The sequence below is a fragment of the Oryctolagus cuniculus genome, chromosome 1 (assembly GCF_051225735.1).
Source record: "Oryctolagus cuniculus isolate XC-2025 breed Fujian yellow rabbit chromosome 1, ASM5122573v1, whole genome shotgun sequence".
NCBI lineage: Eukaryota > Metazoa > Chordata > Mammalia > Lagomorpha > Leporidae > Oryctolagus > Oryctolagus cuniculus.
In genome coordinates, this window is record NC_142867.1 from 55576612 (window position 1) to 55596504 (window position 19893).

Below are 19893 nucleotides of genomic sequence, written 5' to 3' on the forward strand. Positions count from 1 at the left end.
AAGTCCTTTGCCCATTTCTTACCTGGGTTGTTTGTTTTGTTGTTGAGTTTCTTGATCTCTTTATATATTCTGGTTTTAATCCTTTACAAGTTGCATAGTTTGCAAAAAAAATTCTCCCATCTGTCAATTGCCTCTTCACTTCACTGATTGTCTCTTTTGCAGTGCAGAAGCTTCTCAATTTGATGTAATCCCATTTGTCAACTTTGGCTTTGATTGCCTGTGCCTCTGTGGTCTTTTCCAAGAAGCCTTTGCCTATGCCAATGTCTTGCAGTTTCCCCAATGTTCTCTAACAATTGATGGTATCAGGTTATAGATTTAGGTCTTTGATCCATTTTGAGTGGATTTTTGTATAAGGTGTGAGGTAGGGGTCCTGCTTCATATTTCTGAATGTGGAAATCCAGTTTTCCTGGCACCATTTGTTAAAGAGACTGTCCTTGCTCCAGGGATTGATTTTAGCTCCTTTGTCAAAGATAAGTTGGTTGTAGATGTGTGGGTTGATTTCTGGCATTTTTCTTCTGTTCCATTGATCTATTCATCTGTTTTTATACCAGTACTGGCTGTTTTGATTAACACTGCCCTGTAGTATGTCTTGAAAGCTGGTATTGTGATGCCTCTGGCTTGTTTTTGTTGCATAAAATTGCTTTAGCTATTCAGGGACATCTGTGTTTTCATATGAATTTCAGCATCATTTATTCTAGATCTGAGAAGAATGTCCTTTTGATGAAGTATTTTGATTGGGATTACACTGAATCTGTAAATTGCTTTTGGTAGTATGGACATTTTGATGATACTGATTTTTCCTTTTTTTGTCTTCTATTTGTTTCTTTAATGTTCTGCAATTCTCATCATAAAACTCTTTATCTGTGGTTAAATTTATTCCAGCATATTTTATTTTTTTGTAGCTATTGTGAATAGGATTGATCTTAGAAGTTTTTTCTCAGCTATGGCACTGTCATCTGTATACAAAGGCTATTGATTTTTGTGTGTTGATTTTATATTCTGCCACTTTACCAAATTCTTCTATGAGTTCACATAGTCTCTTTGGAATCTTTTGGATCCCCTATATATAGAATCATGTCATCTGCAGATATGGATAGTTTGACTTCCTCCTTCCCAATTTGTATCCTCTTTCTTTTCTTTCCTTTTCCTCCTCTTCCCTCGTCCTCTCCCCTCCTCCCCTCCCTTCTCCCCTCCCTTCTCCCCTCCCTTCTCCCCTCCCTTCTCCCCTCCCTTCTCCCCTCCCCTCTCCCCTCCCCTCCCTTCTCCTCTCCCCTCTCCCCTCGTCCCCTCCCCTCCTCCCCTGCCCCTCCCCTCCCTTCTCCCCTCCCCTCCCTTCTCCCCTGCCCTCCCTTCTCCCCTCCCCTCTCCCCTCCCCTCTCCCCTCCCCTCTCCCCTGTCCTCTCTCCTCTCCTCCCCTCCCCTCCCCTCTCCCCCTCCCCTCCCCTCTCCCCCTCCCCTCTCCCCCCTCCCCGTCCCCTCTCCCCCTCCCCTCTCCCCCCTCCCCGTCCCCTCTCCCCCCCTCCCCTCTCCCTCTCCCCCTCCCTCTCCCCCTCCCTCTCCCCCTCCCTCTCCCCCTCCCTCTCCCCCTCCCTCTCCCTCTCCCTCTCCCCCTCCCTCTCCCTCTCCCTCTCCCTCTCCCTCTCCCTCTCCTCTCTCTTTTCTTTCCTAATGGCTCTGGCTAAAACTATATAGGACTATATTGAATAGCAATGGTGAGAGTACACATCTTTGGTTCTGGATCTCACTGGGAATGCTTCCAGTTTTTCTCCATTCATAGGATACTGGTTGTGGGTTTTCTATAAATTGCCTTGATTGTGTTCCTTCTATACACAATTTGCTTAAAGACTTCATCATAAAACGGTGTTGTATTTTATCAAATGCTTTCACTGCATTTATTGAGATAATCATAAGGTTTTTGTTCTTTAATTTGTGTATGTATCACATTGATTGATTTGTCATTGTTGAACCATCCTTGCATTCCTGGGGTAAATCCCATTTGGTCCAGATGAATGATCTTTCTGATGTATTGTTCAATTCAATTGGATAGTATTTTGTTGAAGATTTCTGCATCTAAGTTCATCAGGGAAATTGGTCTATAGTTCTCTTTCTCTGTTGTATGTTTTTCAGCTTTAGGAATTAAGGTGATGCTGGCTTCATAGAAAGAGTTTGGGAGGATTCCCTCTCTCTCAATTGTTTTGAAAAGCTTGAGAAGAATTGGACTTAGTTCTTTAAATGTCTGGTGAAATTCATCAGTGAAGCCATCCAGTCCTGGCCTTTACTGGGAGGGTTTTTATTACTGACTCAATTTCCTTCTTTGTTATTGGTCTGTTTAGGTTGTCTGTGTCTTTATGGCTCAGTTTAGATAGGTTGTATGTGTCCAGGAATCTATCCATTTCTTCTATTTTTCCTGATTAGTTGGCATACAGCTTTTTGTAGTAATTTCTGATGATGATTATTATTTCTGTGGTATGTGTTGTTACCTTTCCTTTTTCATCACTAATTTTAATGATTTGGGTCTTCCTCCTCACTCCCTTTTTTTGGTTAGTTGGGCCAATAGTGTGTCAAGTTTGTTTATTTTTTTAAAAAAACAGCTCTTCATTTTGCTGATCTTTTGTGTTGTTTTTTTTTTTTTTTTTTTTTTGGTTTCCATTTTGTTTATTCTCTAATTTTATTATTTCTTTCCTCCTAGTTTTGGATTTAGTTTGCTGTTGTTTTTCTTGTTCCTTGAGATGCATTGATAAATCATTTATTTGGTATCTTTCCAATTTCTTGATGTAGGCACTATTTGCTATAAACTTTCTTTTTCATATGGCTTTTGCTGTATACCATAAGTTTTTTTTTTAAGATTTATTTTGTTTATTTGAAAGACAGAGTTAGAGAGGTAGAGGTAGAGGTAGAGAGAGAGAGAGAGAGAGAAAGAGAGATCTTTCATCCACTCCCCAAGTGACCACAATGGCCAGAGCTGAGCTGATCTGAAGTCAACAGCTTCTTTGGGGTCTCCCACACAGGTGCAGGGGCCCAAGGATTTGGGCCATCTTCTACTTTCCCAGGCAGAGAGCTGGATCAGAAGTGGAGCAGCTAAGACTTGAACTAGCACCCATATGGGATGCCTGTGCTGCAGGCTGGGGCTTTAACCTGCTGTGCCACAGCACCAGCTCCTATCCCATAAGTTTCAATGTTGTATTGTCATCTTCACTTGTTTCCAGAAATCTTTTGATTTCTCTTTTGATTTCTACAATGACCCACTGTTCATTCAGGAGCAGGTTGTTCAGTCTCCATGTGTTTTCATATGTTTTAGAGATTCTTGAGTCGTTGATTTCCAGCTTCATTCCATTGTGGTCCGAGAAGATGCATGGTATGATTTTGATTTTTTTTTTAATTTGCTGAGTCTTGTTTTATGGCCTACCCCACCTATGGTCTATCCTAGTTAAAGTTCCATGTACTGCTGGAAGAATGTGTATTCTGCATCTGTAGGATGAAAAGTTCTGTTAGGTCCATTTGGTCTATAGTATCCATTAACTCTGCTGTTTCCTTGCTGACTTTCTGTCTGGTTGATCTGTCTATTGCTTAAAGTGGAATATTGAAGTCCCCTGTTATAATTGTGTTGGAGTCTATATCTCCCTTTAGATCCATTAACATTTATTTTAAATAGCCAGTTGCCCTATAACTAGGTGCATATCCATTTATTATGGTCACATCTTCTTGTTGAACTGATCCCTTAATCATTACATAGTACCCTTTTTTGTCTCTTTTAAGAGTTTTTATGTTAAAGTCTATTTTGCCTGATATTGGATGGCTATATCAGCTCTTTTTTTGGTTTCCATTAGCATGGAATATCTTTTTCCATCCTTTCACTTTCAGTCTGTGGGTATGTTTGTTGGTGAGATGTGCTTCTTGTAGGCAGCATATAGATGGATTTTGCTGGTTTTTTCCCCCCATTCAGCCAGTCTGTATCTTTTAACTGAAGAGTTGAGACCATTTACATTCAAGGTGACTATTGATAAGTAACAACTTGACCCTGCCAATTTTCCATAAATATTCCTATTGTTTACTTTGGATTTCCTTTGTACTTTTATTGGGAGATTTTCTGCCTTCACCTTCTTTTGTAGTGATGACCGTGTTTCTGTGTTTCTGTGTGTAGCATATCCTTAAGCATATTTTGTTAGGCTGGATGAGTGGTGACAAATTCTTTTAGTTTCTATTTGTTATGGAAGGTCTTTATTTCACCTTCATTCATAAACGAGAGCTTTGCAGGGTACAGTATTCTGGGTGACAGTTTTTTTCTCTTAAGACTTGGAATATATCTTGCCATTCTTTCCTAGCCTGTAGGGTTTCTGATGAGAAGTCAGCTATGAGTTTAATTGGAGATCTTTTGAAAGTAATCTGGCATTTCTCTTGTGCACATTTTAGAATCTTTGTTTTACTGTGGAGAGTTTGGCAACAATATGTCATGGTGAAGATCATTTCTGGTCATGTCGGGATTTTTATGTGCTTCCTGTACTTGGACATCCCTTTCTTTCTCCAAATTAGAGAAGTTTTATGTTATTTCTGTTATTTATATTTATATTATACTTATATTAATTATAATTATATTCTGTTATATTATTTATGTCATTATTTAGAAAGGCCTTCTGATCCATTCTCTCTTTCCATGCCTTCAGGAACTCCTAAGACCCATATGTGGGTCATTTGCTAGTATCCTGTAAGTCTCCAACACTGTTTTTTAGTTTTCTAATTTTTTCTTTTTTTTTTTTTTTGTTTGGTCTGACTGAAACATTTCTGAAGATTTCTCTTCTAACTCAGATATTTATTCTGCTTCACTGAGTCTATTAAGGCTTTACACTACTTTTTTAAAAATCTGTTCTATTGAATTCTTCATTTCTAGTATTTCATTTTGATTTATTTATTTATTTTTTTGACAGGCAGAGTGGACAGTGAGAAAGAGAGACAGAGAGAAAGGTCTTCCTTTTGCTGTTGGTTCACCCTCCAATGGCCACCGCGGCCAGTGCGCTGCAGCTGGCGCACCGCAGCCGACGCACTGCGCTGATCCGATGGCAGGAGCCAGGTGCTTATCCTGGTCTCCCATGGGGTGCAGGGCCCAAGCACTTGGGCCATCCTCCACTGCACTCCCGGGCCACAGCAGAGAGCTGGCCTGGAAGAGGGGCAACCAGGACAGAATCCGGCGCCCCGACCGGGACTAGAACCCGGTGTGCCGGCGCCGCAAGGCAGAGGATTAGCCTAGTGAGCCGCAGCGCCGGCCTGTATTTTGTTTTTTAATCAGTTTTGTGCTATTTTAGAGAAATTTTAGGGTTTTATATATAGTCATTTTTATCTGTCTTTTCCTTTGAGGAATCTTGCATTTCAATCACTAGAAAAATATTACTTCTCTGTATATGGAGAAGGTGACTGCTTGACAGCGTGTCACCTCGTGGCCCCGAGAACTGTGGGAAGTGGCTTCACTACACCCAGCTTACAGATGAGGGAATGGAGACGAGGGAGGGGCAGGTCACGTGATGATTGATCGCCGAAGCCAGGACTGGACGGCAGATGTGTCTGACTTCATAGGCTCTGGACCACTTTGTAGAATCCTTTGCTCTTCCAAATTCACAATCTTATTTTAACCAAAGACCATTTTTCTTTCTATGAGTTGTGTGCCTGCATGTGTGTCTTTGTGTCTGTGTCCATATATTTTATTATTTTAGCGGTATTCTCTGATTTGATAATGGTGATAAGGAGGTAATTTGCCTTGTTTCTCCCTAAAAAAAAAAATTGTGAGACAAAGACAGAGGTCCCATTCATTAGTTTACTCCCCAAATGTCCACAATAGCCAGAGCTGGGCCAGACCAAAGCCAGGAGCAGAGAATCCAATCCAGGTTTCCCATGTGGGTGGCAGGAACCCAAGTACTTGAGCCATCACCTGCTGCCTCCGAGGGTGTGCATTAGCTAGAAGCTGGGATCGGGAGCAGAGCCAGAAGTCCCCCAGGCACTCGGATATGAGATGTGGGCATGTAAGTACTACGTCAAAGCCTGCCCTCTTTTGTAATGGGGTGGTTTGGTGTTTTGCTCTCAAGGATCATGTGGTGTCTTATTGAATAGGTATGCTATTTTAATATTTATTATTTTACATTAAAATATATAGTAAAGTATAAAATACAGAATTTTTACATTTGTATTTTTTAAGGAAATATTCTTCTCTTCCAAATTTCAAGACTTGTGTTGAATCTTACCAAATATGCTTTGGATATTTGCTGGCAAATGTCATATTTATTATTTCATTTATCACTAGTTTTCCATACATAGAAATAATCTTTGTGGTGCTGAAATGAAGCCCATTTGCTAATGACGTATTTCCTCTCATATGCACTGCCAAATGCTGCATATTTGTGTCTTTTCTAAAGTGCTCTGAGATAGAATCTCAGTAGTTGTGACAGCCTCCCGACATCACACGAAGGGCAGGTGGTTTCACCTCCAAGGAACAGTTCCAAGGCGAGATGCTTGGAGCAGTGGCTGGTTCTGCTCTCTAGTCACTCGGGGACACTGGTTTCTTCCCTGTTGTCATTTTGCCAGGCCCTGAGGTATCACATTTGCTGCGTGCTCAGGCCTGGATGGTGGCAAATCTGAGCTCCCACTTGAGAGGAGGAGAGAGTATAAGTCCAGAGAAGACTGCTTCTTTAGTATGCAGACTGGGAGCTGCACCTAGTCCCACTGCACGGGGTGTGACATGGGCCTGTGGCTCTACCTGGCAGCACGGGAAGCTGAGGGGCATGGTTGCTGGCTGCCCACTGGCTGTGTGCCTGGGTTAAACCTATTCCTATGGAAGGAGAGGAGGACAGATTCTAGTGAATGACCAGGTTTCTTTTAGTTACTTAGCAAGATACTTCAATTTCTCATTTCATGCATGTGGGGAAATTATGTGTGTGTGTGTGTATATATATATAAATAAAATTATTTATTTAAAAGAGTCAGAGGGAGAGACAGACCTTCCACCTGCTGGTTCACTCCCCAGATGGCCACAACAGCCAGTGCTGAGCCAAACCAAAGCCAGGAGCTTCCTCTAGGTCTCCCACATGGGTGGCAAGGGTCCAAACATGTGGGCTGTCCTCCATGGCTTTCCCAGGTCTTTAGCAGGGAGCTGGGTTGGAAGTGGAGCTGCTGGGACGAGAGCAGGCATCCATATGAGATGCCCGCATCACAGGTGGTAGCTTTGCCCACTGCACAATGCCAGCCCTGCATCCGGATCTTTGTAATTTTTAAGCGGCTTTTTAGCATGAGGCTACTTCAGAAAGGGTGTAAATGGAATGTTTCGTTATAAAAAAATTTTTCAACCTGTACTTAGTATTTTCATAATGTGCATTTTCAGTAAGCTTTTTGAAAACACCTCATACGTAGTGCCACGTTAGCTTACAAAAAATCACCAATATAGGTAAATACTAACTAGAGCAAAACTTCAGTATCCATTATTACCAGGAAATGAACTCATAGAAGCAAAATTACCAAGTAAATGAATTTGACTTCTGTAAGCACTAAAATTTATTTTTTAAATTCTTTTTTAAAAGATTTATTTATTTATTTATTTGAAAGAGTTACAGAGAGAGGGAGGGAGGGAGGGAGGGAGGTCTTCCATCCTCTGATTCACTCCCCAGTGGCCACAACGGCCGAAGCTGTGCTGATCTGAATCCAGAAACCAAGAATCCCCGCTTCTTCTGGGTCTCCCATGTGGGTGCAGGGGCCCAAGGACTTGGGCCATCTTCTACTGCTTTCCCAGGATCACAGCAGAGAGCTGGATTGGAAGTGGAGCAGCCAGGACTCGAACCGGCGCCCATATGGGATGCCAGCACTGTGGGTGGCAGCTTTACCCACTACACCACGGTGCCGGCCCCTAAAATTTATTTTTTAAAAAAGATTTATATGCTCCTCATGTAGGATCTTTGTCCTTAGTGTGCTGTACATTGAGATTTAATGCTATAACTAGTACTCAAACAGTATTTTTCACTTTATGTTTCTGTGTGGGAGCAAACTGTTGAAATCTTTACTTAATGTATGCTAAACTGATCTTCTGTATATAAAGAGAAACGAAAATGAATCTTGATGTGAATGGAAGGGGAGAGGGAGTGGGAAAGGGGAGGGTTGCGGGTAGGAGGGAAGTTATGGGGGGGAAGCCATTGTAATCCATAAGCTATACTTTGGAAATTTATGTTCATTAAATAAAAGTTAAAAAAATAAAAATAAAATAAAAATAAAAAAATAGATTTATATGAAAGAGGGAGAGATGAGAGACCTTCCATCTACTACTTTACTCCCAGCTGTCCACAGCAGCTGGTACTCGGTCAGGCAGAAGCCAGGAGCTTCATCCGTGTCTCCCACGTTGGTTGTAGGGGCCTAAACACTTGGGCCATCTTCTGTTGCTTTTCCCTGGCCATCAGCAGGGAACCGGATCAGAGCTGGAGCTGGAGCAGGAGCTGGTGTTGTGGTGTAGCAGGTAAAGCTGCCGTCTGTGATGCTGGCATCCCATATGGGCCAGGTTCATGTCCAGCTGCTTCCCATCCACTTTCCTGCTAATGGCCTGGTAAAAACAGCAGAATATGATTCAAGTGCTTGGGCCCCACACCCATGTGGGAGACCCAGATGAAGCTTCTGGCTTCAGCCTGGCCCAGCCCTGGCCGTTGTGGCCATCTGGGGGAGTAAATCAGCAACTGGAAGATCTTTTTTCCCCCTCTCTGTAACTATTTGAAATAAATAAATCCGGCAGGTGCTGCGGCTCACTAGGCTAATCCTCCGCCTGTGGCGCCGGCACCCTGGGGTTCTAGTCCTGGTTGGGGTGCCGGATTCTGTCCTGGTCATTCCTCTTCCAGTTTAGTTCTCTGCTGTGGCCCGGGAGGGCAGTGGAGGATGGCCCAAGTGCTTGGGCCCTGCACCCCATGGGAGACCAGGAGGAAGCACCTGGTTCCTGGCTTCAGATTGGTGCAGCGGTGATTTGGGGAGTGAAGCAATGGAAGGAAGACCTTTCTCTCTGTCTCTCACTGTCTAACTCTGCCTGTCAAAAAATAAATAGTAAACAAATCTTTAAAAAGAAATAGAGCAGCTGGGACACAAACTTATGCCTGTATGGGACTTTGGCACTGCAGGTGGCAGCTTTACCTGCTCCACCATAATGCAGGCCCTAGCACCAAAATTTTTAAAATAAAATTAACCATGGTGGGAGTTCAGCAAATGCATGCTGTCTGCCTCTTTCAGTTCTGGAGTCTGGGACTGTAGAGCCTCGGACCAGTTGCTTTTTCTGTGGTTGCCTCTGTTTATCTGTAAAATGGGGATGAGAATGGTACTGACTTCACTGAGATGCTGTGGTGGTGTTATTGATATGGATTTTCATGCAAGCAGCAATCTGACATATATTTGCATTTCTGCTACTGAGGCTATGAAACTAGGTTGCCAGCCCCGAGGACGCTATCCTCTATCACTGTTGCATAGGCCAGTGTTGCATCTGATTGTTCTCTGCAGAGTGCTGACTCCGCCTGTAGGCAGAGAGCTGCGTTAAAGAGCCTGCTCTCCTGCTGCCCCCAGGACTGCAGGCTCTGGAGCTCCTCCCCAAGAGTGGGCTCACATAGTGCTTCTGGGTTTCAGATCCCACAGAGCGATCGAGATCATGGCGAAAGCTTGGCCTCTTAGGAGGCTTGTTGGCTGTGACTTTGGGAAACCAGGAAGATCCTTATCAACATTCTGGGGGCTGAAGCACTTTGGCTCCGTTTCTAAGGCCTGCAGGGCTCTTTCCCCTGCTGTATCTGGTCTGTGCAGCACCCAGTGCTGTTCCCTCTCAGGGACTGTTGTTGGCTCTTCCATCATCTGCCAGAAACTGGCAGACTGTCAGCCTGGGTTGTACGCTGGGGATGTGTTAGGTGAGAAAGACTCCGGGTCGCATCAGGGAGAGGGCCTCATCCCAGCGCCCATCACCCGTCATCCTGGCTGCCTCGATGGCCTCCTCACTGGTCCCTCTTACCCAGCTCAACCCACTGCCAGCCCGGCAGCCAGAGGCGCCTCTGCCCTGCGACTCTGTTCACTGAGTCTTCGGAGGCTTCATTCTGCTCCTAGGCTGAGCCCTTGCATCCCTCAAGGGGACCTCTAGGGCCCTGTGTGGTTCCTCTCCTCACCTGCCAGCGTCGTCCAGGGCCTGCTCTCCCCTACGCAACGTCCCGGCTGCCCTCAGCAACTCGTTCCTGCTGCTGCCCACCCTTGTTGTCTCCTCCCTCCAATGGAGGGCTTGTGCTTTTTGCCTAACGAGCTCCCATCTAAACTCCAGCTGTCTGCTCAGATGTCCGTGTTCTTGGGAAGGCCTCTCTGGCCCCTCCTCACCCTTCTCCTGCCTGCAGTCTGCCACCGTGTGACCTGCAATACCTGAGCGTCTCTCTGGTGAATCTGTCCCCCTGGGTAGCAAGCTCTCAGAGGACAGGGATGTGTCAATTTTTATTTATTTTTGAAAGTCAGAATTACATAGAGAAGGAGAGGCAGAGAGGGAGGGAGGGAGCAAGGGAGGGAGGTCTTCCATCCACTGGTTCACTCCCCAATTGGCCGCAACAGCCAGAGCTGCACCAATCCGAAGCCAGGAGCCAGGAGCTTCCCCCAGATCTCCCACGTGGGTGCAGGGGCCCAAGGACTTGGGCCATCTTCCACTGCTTTCCTAGGCCACAGCAGAGAGCTGGATCAGAAGTGGAGCAGCCGGGACTAGAACTGGCGCCCATATGGGATGCCGGCACTGGAGGCGGCGGCTTTACCTGCTATGCCACAGCACCGGCCCCGGACATGTCAATTTTAATTAGCATTCCGCCCCTAGCTCAGAGCCCACTGCCAGGGACATAGTAAACATGCACTAAATATTCAATAACAAGCTCAGCTTCACTGCCAGGAGAGGATACGGAAGCGTAGCGCATCACGATGACACGTGGCAGTATTTTAACAGAACATAATGTTCTAGGAACAGAGAGGAAGAAGCAGCTGGCTTAGTAGGGGCTAGTCAGGGAAGGCTTCCAGGAGCAGCTCTGAGCCAAGGAAGAGAAAGCCATCGGGGCAGGGGGAACAACAGAAGTGAAGGCACTGAGGCATCTCCTGGCACTCGGCACATCTCTGGGACACAAGGCATCTCATGTGAACTGGGTGTGTGCTGTGTGTCCCGGAGAGACAGGCAGCGAGGCTGGAACAGTGGGCTGGGACTGGGCAAGGCGAAGGCTTGGAGGGACCATTTGTGAGTCTGAATTTCATGTAGGACACTCTGGGAAGTCAGAGAGGCCTGCAGGTAAGGAAGTGGTAGGGTCAAATCTGTTTTACAATAATTATCCTGGACAAATTGTGAAAGCTGGCCTGAAACAATAGAGGCTGGGGCCAGGGACACCAGGAAAGAGGGTATAGGCAGAGCCTGGTGAGAGATGATGAGACTAGAGAGGTGGGCAGGTGGAGGTGTGGGGAGGAAAGATTTGAGAGTTATTTGGAGGTCAGGCCCGCAAGACTTGGTAAGGGGCTGGAGCTCATGGCAGATCAGGAAGACCAGCAGGTGTCTGACTGCACGGCCAAGTAGAGGGTGCCCTCTGCCAGGCCGTGTCAAGTGCCCCTGGGAAACAGGTGGGATGCGACAGCTGACCTAGTTTTGCATCCTGGCTCTACTGCTAACGAGCTGAACCCTGGGGGATTTACTTAGCCGAGATTCAGTTTCCCCAGAATATGAGCTCAGCGATAGTTACTTTGCAGGGCTGTTGTGAGGAACAATCTGGAAAGTGTATCTAATGCATAGTTGGTGTCCTGTGAGTGATGGCTTTGAAACAATTTGTATTCGCCTAATCCAGGTGGCAACGTCAAGGAGGTAGCTGGATATCTGGAGCTGGGTTTTGAAAGAGGTGTGAGAGGCAGAGAAGTACACTGAGTGGGCCATCTGTCCAGACGCCCCTGGTCTGGACTTGCAGGCTCAGGGCTCGGGTTGGGGAGAGGCCTCCCTGAGAAAGAAGAGAGGAAGACGTGTAATCTAACTGACTTTACATCTAACATGTAGTCTAACCCATAGCTCTGGCTGGAAGGGACCAGCCTGGGGCTCAGAACATCTTCACCCAGAGTCCCAAAAGCCACTTGACCATGCCCCTGAGATGGCCAGGTTGAAGTGGCCTCATTGGAATGAACCAGAACAGGCAGCTCTTTTGAAATAGCTTTATTCTATTTGCTAAGAATGACCCATGCATGGTGAGTATTTAATTTAGTCTAGCAGTTAAGATACTGGTTCCCAAGTACCACCAGGGGTGCTTGGATTCCAAGCCCAGTTTCAGCTCTTGAATACACCTCCTGGGAAGCAGCGTATTTGGGGTCCTGCCACTCTGGCAGGCCTGCATTATATTTCTGGCTCTTAGCTTCATCCTTGCCCAGTCTCAGCCCAGGTGGGCATTTGGGGAGTGAACCAGTGGATGGAAGCACTTTTGTGTGCACGTGCGCATGTGCGCGCTCATTCTCTCTCTCTCTCTCTCTGCATCTCCAGTTTTTAAAATGGCTTGTATTCATTTTCTAAAAATTCAACTAATAATAAATAATACAAAGAAAGTAAAGATAGCTTAACCAAATACCCTCTGACCCACAAATACAGGAGGGAGAGAGGCCAGGTAGAGATTATATGAGATATACTTTTTTGAAACAAGTATTACAATTTAACTGAACTTGGCCGGCGCCGCAGCTCAATAGGCTAATCCTCCGCCTAGCGGCACCAGCACACCGGGTTCTAGTCCCGGTCGGGGCGCCGGATTCTGTCCCGGTTGCTCCTCTTCCAGGCCAGCTCTCTGCTGTGGCCCAGGAGTGCAGTGGAGGATGGCCCAAGTGCTTGGGCCCTGCACCCCATGGGAGACCAGGAGAAGCACCTGGCTCCTGCCATCGGACCGGTGCAGTGTGCCGACCACAGCGCGCCAGCCGTGGCGGCCATTGGAGGGTGAACCAACGTCAAAAGGAAGACCTTTCTCTCTGTCTCTCTCTCTCTCTCACTGTCCATTCTGCCTGTCAAAAAAAAAAAAATTTAACTGAACTTGAAACAAAGTGAAGTGAAACCACAGGACTTGTGGAACTTCTCCAAAAAAGAGCAATTCGATTGTAAAAGCTTTTAAAATGTAGTACGAAATGCATTAAGAGTTTAGGATCCTGGAGACAGTTTTTTGTGTTTTTGTTTTTTTAGTTTTTTTTTTTTTCTTATTACATGTCTTAAATCTGGATGGTTCTAAACTTTGTACCTGGCATTTGTTTTATTCGGATGTAGTAGAATGCACAGACTTAGAAATTGTCAGGAAGGGGCTTCCACTCACAGATCTCTAAAAACAGGAGCCATGGCATGGCACACAGGGTCACCTGGGGAAGGACCAGGGCTGAGCAGGAGGTGGAAGGAGGGAGGAAGGAACATGGTCCGGAGCCTGGACTGGGATTCTCATGGGAAGGAAGGGGTGAACCAAGTAGGCACTCTCACTTGGTTCAGGATGGCACAGTTTGAATGCTATGGGAGGGCTCTGGGTTATAGAGGGGGCTCTTGTTGTCTAGTATGTGGCCCTGGGGCCATTTGGGACAAGGGAAATACTGGCTTGGAGTGTGAGAGTTTGATGAAGGTTGAGGATGGTGGCTCTGGATTGGTTCGTTTACCAAAGGAATGGGATGAGTGGCAGGAGACACGCGGGGAGTCCCAGAGGAAGCTGCCCCTCCCACATCTGTCAAGTGGCCTCATGGACAAACTCCCTGCATTTGGTCAGTCATTATCTTCCTTTTCTCTACTGAGAACATCTGGATGAAGTCTGGAAAATAAACGCTGGGCAGGTTGTCTTTACAACCCTCGTACCAAGGGAACGAGACAGTTTGTTGTTCGTTTTTTTGCACTCCATGTCTTAATCTGGATGGTTCTGAACTTTGTACTTGGAACTGGCTGGTCCCTCGAGGGGCAGTCCTTCCAGGATTTAGGATTTAGGCCCCAAGTGGCAGAACATCAAGAATCCAGGAAGTAAGCATACCTGGTCGCCCTGCAGGAAAAGGTGAGAGTGCTAGCAACCCTTCCGCAGCCAGACTCAGGCGTCTCCTCTCAACTGGTCGCTGGGCGCGTGCACATGAGCTGGTGCAGCTGCTATGGATGTCCAAAATGGCACCAGGTGGTTGGCGAAGAGAAACATGTCCCCCCTTTCCCTCCAGGTTGGCAGGTACTCTGTCCCCCACAGGGCTCTGCGCTGGACTCACGCCACAGCGGTATCACCAGTGGCTTGGGCTGCTGCAGTCTGGTCTCACCTGTCTCCAAAGCTGGTGCTGAGGCTCTCGGCTGCTGGGTCATGAGTTGTGCACATGCGCACCCTCCATGTAGATCCCTCTAACTGGCGATTGCGTGGGCTTTCCTCTGCAGCTTTCTCCCCAACTCTTCCCTGAGATTGTACTCCCTACACTTTTTTTTTTAACTGTCTCCCCCTAGACTAGAGCAGTAAGCCCCATCCTGTTCTGCCATTTTGGATCCTGCGCTCTACCTGTATTATCTCTCTATCCAGATATATTTTGTGGATTGCTTTTCACTGACTGCTTCCTCTGTTTGTCGGCCCTTCGATGTTTTAACTGTGGATCAAGGATTTGTGTATCTGCTGTTACTGTTGGGTGGGTGAGGGGGAGGGAAGGGGAAGCCGAGAGCGAGCCCTGAGTAGCCTTGCTGACCGAACTTGTTTCTGCTCTTTTTCCCTAACTTTGTTTGTAGTCCAAAGCTTGAGTTTATTGGACCAGACTGGGTATCTGTCTCGTTCCCTCAGTACGAGAGGATTGTAAAGACAACCTGCCCCAGTGTTTGTTCCAGATTTTCTCAGTAGGAAAAAGGAAGATAATGACTGACCAAATGCAGGGAGCTTGTCCACGAGGCCACTTGACAGACGTGGGAGGGGCAGCTTCCTCCGGGGCTCCCCGCGTGTCTCCTGCCACTCACCCCACTTCTTTCCCGTAAATCCCTCCACATTGTTTGAGGTTATCAGCCCTGATAGCGCCATTGTTCTGCCTCCCCCGCCCCTCTTCCTTGGTAAGAAAGGCAGAATGGCAGCCTGTGCAGTTTCCCCTCGCGTCAGCATGTTGGCGGGTGGGACGGAGAGCATTCTTCTCCAGAGACGTTCTGCATCTCCTCTGCACACGGCTGGCTCGCCCACTCCATCTGCTTCCTTTCCTGGTCTGTTACCGCTTTTGTCAGAAATCCCCACCCCCGGCTCCCATCTTCTTTCATGCCGATCCTTTGTGGGGAGGAAGAGTTATCAAGGGTGGAAGCTGTACAGTTTACTGCTGGTAATTTCTTTCTACAGCCACTATTTCAAAGACTCTTGCTGCCTTTTCCTGCAGATGAGTGTTGCTGGTGGGTTGTGTGTGTGTGTTTGTTATTAATTGGGTTCAGTTCAGGAGAAAGGCTGCCTCTACCAATTCTGGGATGGCTCTTTAGGTAGCTATTATAGCAAAAGCTAGGAGAACTAATCTTTTGTCTTGGATCAGTGTAGGGTACTTTTCTAGGCAAAAGCCCCTGGCATGACTTTCACTGGGTTATGAGACTTCATCTGTCTTAATTACATGTGTTCCCAGTAGCCCAGCTCTTCACTGACTCTCTGCTGGGTGTGGTGAGGATACACAAAGGCCGAGCGAGGCCAGAGGCACACAAGCCTTACCATTTGTCCCATGGAGGCATCAGAGAGCAACACGGGCCACGAGAGGTGGCGGGAACCTGAGAGAACATCGTGTCCAGCCTTGCTCCAAAGCAGCACTGCTAACTGCCCCTCTAACAGATGGCCCTGCAGCCTTTGTTTGGATACCGTGAGCATCAGGGAACTCACGAGCATTATTCTGTCACTGGAAAGCTGAATGCGTTTAAGTGTTTTTCACCTTGAACTGAACTAGGAGTGGATTTCCTCTCCTTTCCACATGGGCTTTCTTGGTGAGCCTCGTCTTCACATGCTTCCCAGCCTTTGCTCCATGTCTGTGGCTGCTACAACGAGGCCTATGGTCCTGATTTCTAGCCTGGCCCAGAAATGACTGAGCAGGTTGGAAAGCTGCTGGGCCAAACCCCAGGGGAACCAGTAAAACAAAGCGGCGCGTGCACACGGAAAGCACTCGCTGTCCAGGATGAGGATACTTGATTTGGCTCAAATAAAAGATAGCTGAGGTTTTCACTGAACTGTAAGTGTACTTGGGCCCGCGGTAAGGCACGGCGAGTCTGCTGTATGAATAACGAATGTCCGTGCCAGAGACACTTGCCAAGGCCATCCGATGCTGGAAGTTTGTTTAGGCCACATCTGGGTCTGTGGGATAGCAACAAACCACGACTTGTGCCGCTGTGGGATGGTGTCTAAGAGACCATAACAAACAGCTAGGGCCTGGAGAGGGTAGGCTTCAGAAAGGCAAAAGGACAGTCTTCAAACAGGAGAGAGACTTTGGGAAAGGAATACAGATACTCCTCAACTCAAGATTGTTAGGTCCTGATAAACTCATAGCTGAGTAAACAACGTCATCAACAGAATATGCATTTATTACACCTGTCCTACCAGACATCCTAGCTCAGCAGCACATTATGGTGTGAGGATCAGTTCATTCCCCCTGTGTTTGTAGAAGTAACGGGGGGCAGTGGTCCACTGCCACTAGCCAGCATCAGGAGAGTATCATCACATATTGCAAGCCTGGGAAAATGTCAAAATTCAAAGTATGATTTCTACTGAATGTGTATTGCTTCCACGCCATTGTAAAGTTGAAAAATCTTAAACCCTTGTTAAGCCAGGGACCATCTGTACTTGGTTTTTTCTTTCTGCTGTCAGGGCACAGAATGGGCATGGCTTTGGGAAGTTACAAAAGGCTGTTTAGCAGCTCTGTCGACTAGAAGGCATCTCTGTTTCCAGGATCTGTAAAAAACCGGATGAACTTAGCTTCATCCTGGAAAATCCCTGGTTCTGTTCCTGTCTGTGGGAGTATGGGAGCAGATGCTGATTTCTAGGTAGGACACAGAAGATAGAATGTTTTAATTAATTTGAGGAAGAATACTTTCAGACCTCCTGAGAATCCTGCCAACGAGAAGGGTTTTCCCAAAGCCTGTAGCCAGAAGCCAGCACCTAACCCCAGACACGAGATCCTGCTGGATCCTGGCGGCAGCTGTGGGAAGAGCGCAGAATTCGGAGTAGGTAGACCTGCTTTGCAGCTTGGCTGTGCCATTTGCTAGGTCTGTCATCTCGAGCAGTTTACTTAATCTTGCTGGGCCTGCATTCCTCACCTGTAAAATGAGATGGCTAATTTCCAGCTCATTCATTATTGTGAGGCTTAAGTAGGATGACAGTTAAAAGGCCCCTGGCATGAAACTGGATGATTATAAATGTTAAATTTTGGGGCCGGTGCCATAGCGCAGTAGGTTAATCTTCCACCTGTGGTGCCAGCATCCCATATGGGCGCCGGTTCAAGACCCAGCTGCTCCTCTTCCAATCCAGCTCCCTGCTATAGCTTGGGAAAGCAGTGGAGGACGACCTGGGTGCTTGAGCCCCAGCACCTGCATGGGAGACTGGGAGGAAGCTCCTGGCTTTGGATGGGCAAACCTCTAGCTGTTGCAACCATTTGGGGAGTGAACCAACGGAGGGAAGACCTTTCTCTCTGTCTCTCCCTCTCACTGTCTGTAACTTTACCTCTCAAATAAAATATTTTTTGAAAAAGTTAAATTTCTTCCTGTCCCCTGAGGCTAGTTGCCAATAGTACTATTAATTTCCAACATACCTTTTATAAAAAGTCAATACTTTTTCCCCCCTCTAGGGCCCCCTTCCGAGCTCTCCCCAGCTAGTGAGGAGGAAGAGACAAAGAGTGGCCTGGATGTGATGCCCAATATTTCTGACGTGCTGCTGCGCAAACTGCGGGTCCACAAGTCTCTCCCTGGAAGGTAAAATCACAGTGTGGTGTGGAAGACCTTGTGCTGGGTGGCCCCCGTGTCAAATTCTAGGTAAGACACACAGGAGTACCAGTCTTGATTTTTGACCCTAGAAGGGTCCAAGTCCAGTGATCCATGCAGAGGTAATACATCTAAAACCAAAAGATTAGCAAAGGGCCAAGCCTGGTGCCTCCCACTCAAACAGCAGGTGGTCACAGCATGTGAGGCACGAGGGTCACCAGAGGCTCGTGGCAGCAGAGGGTGGTGGGCAGAAGTGGGTTTCAATCCCATTATACCTCTTACCTGCAAGTGGGAGACTCTACATCTCATAGCTGTATAGAGATGTGAGACATTCGGAACCACATGAAGGATTGCTTAGAAAACCCACCAGACTGCTTCGATTCCTGGGGAGAAAGTGTGTTTGCTTTCCGAGCCTTAGCTCCAGCATCTATACGAGAGGGGTCCTAGGTGCACTGTTATAAGAAGATGCAATGGTGGCAAGATGAGATCATCGTATAAGCAGGACTTGGGAGTGTGTTCACGTATAACAGGCCCTTGATAACTGGGTTGAGAAGTGAAAGATTTGGAGTATAAAGGAGAGAAGAGAGGGTTTGGGTGGGTGCCAGCAGGTGAGACCTCAGCCAGGCCCAGCAACCTGGAGACCTGTTGATGAGAGGAGTTATGAGAAGGAGCAACCTGGCAAAGCAGAGTTCCCAGGTCTTGGTGGTAGATTTTAAAAGAGAACAAGCTTATCCCAGTAACCATCTAAAATATAGAATCATCAGGGCAGTTCTCAGAGGGCGTGGCGACTAGATGCTAATTCACAGGAGATAAGTGCTAGAAATAAGTCCGAAGCAGGCTGAATCCACAGCTGGGGATGGTGCAGGGTGAGCCAGCTCACCTCACGGAAGGCAGAGAAGGGCGTCAGAGGCGGGAAGTCAGGGCCGGGCACTCCCAGTGTGTGGTGCAGGTCACAGGGCATGTTTACATACTGTGTTTGTGACAACCCAGCGAGACAGAAAAGGAAGAGTTTCGCTGTGTTTGTCTTTAGCAAGGGAACAGAGGGGCAAAGGTACCTGCTAGCAAGTGACAAAGTAGAAACTGAACTCGGAGCGGGCTGGTTCCAGAGCACCTGCACCAGGGCTCTGTCACACACATCACCATCGTCAGGGCTCTTCAGTCTGCAAGGGGCAGCGTGGAGGACAGCTGGGTTCCTTGTCCTCAGTTAAGCTGAAAATAATAGTATGACTATCATATGCCCTCAAGCTGCCTCCAGAGCAGTGCCATGTTCCTTGAGTAAGTTAATAGTGACCAACTACCGACCTGTATGACTCTGCATGGTCAATGAATATACAACTTCTGAAGCACAGGTTACCAGCTCTCAGGCATTGCTTCAGCTACCAAATTGTCCTGTCCCCACTATCAGACCTGCCACCCACTCCTGGCCTCCTTAGAGGCAGTTTCCAACTTCGGCCGTTAGTTTGACCCAGAGATCTCTAACCCTAGTTTGGGGCTCGGACAACCAAAGGGATACACTTGTCACATGACACTTGCTGTCCAACTAAAGAAGCCAGAGCTTCAGTATCCCTGCCCCCAGCAGAAATATGGACGCTACCATTGAGTTTTTAATAAGAAGAAGTTGGTTTCATGTCCTACATGGATTGGGATTTGGACCATAAGCAGATGATTATGAGGTCAGCAAGCTCAACAGGTTCAGGAGACAAAGAAATCCAGAACTCAAATCAGGGACTTGCCTAGTAATTAGTTAATCAGAGTACAAAGAGAACATATGACAGGATGAGGCATCCCAGGGTCAAACACCAACAGGAACAATTGGAGTGGAGAACACACACTGTCCGTTTTCTCATGCAGTTACATTCTGGTGGGGAGATAATAATACTTAAGTGGCTTGAAGAATGATTTGAGATAGTGCTGGGGGACCATGAACTAGAGCACGTATAGAGAACAACTCGAAAGTGGAAGGCTGGGGCAGTAATTAAGCT

At 46.9% G+C, this 19893-nt stretch overlaps 1 protein-coding gene across 8 annotated transcripts in view; it reads left to right on the top strand.

Annotated features, from left to right (window-relative positions):
- Window positions 1-19893, top strand: part of IRAG1 (inositol 1,4,5-triphosphate receptor associated 1) — a 128983-nt gene that overhangs the window by 74995 nt on the left and 34095 nt on the right. For all 8 annotated transcript variants that reach the window (XR_016231293.1, XM_051851398.3, XM_017345354.4 and 5 more), the window contains one exon: window positions 17779-17902. Coding sequence is in view for 7 of the 8 variants with exons in the window: in XM_051851398.3 (XP_051707358.3) it covers window positions 17779-17902 (124 nt within the window). In the remaining variant the exon portion in view is untranslated. The remainder of the gene's footprint in view (window positions 1-17778; window positions 17903-19893) is intronic.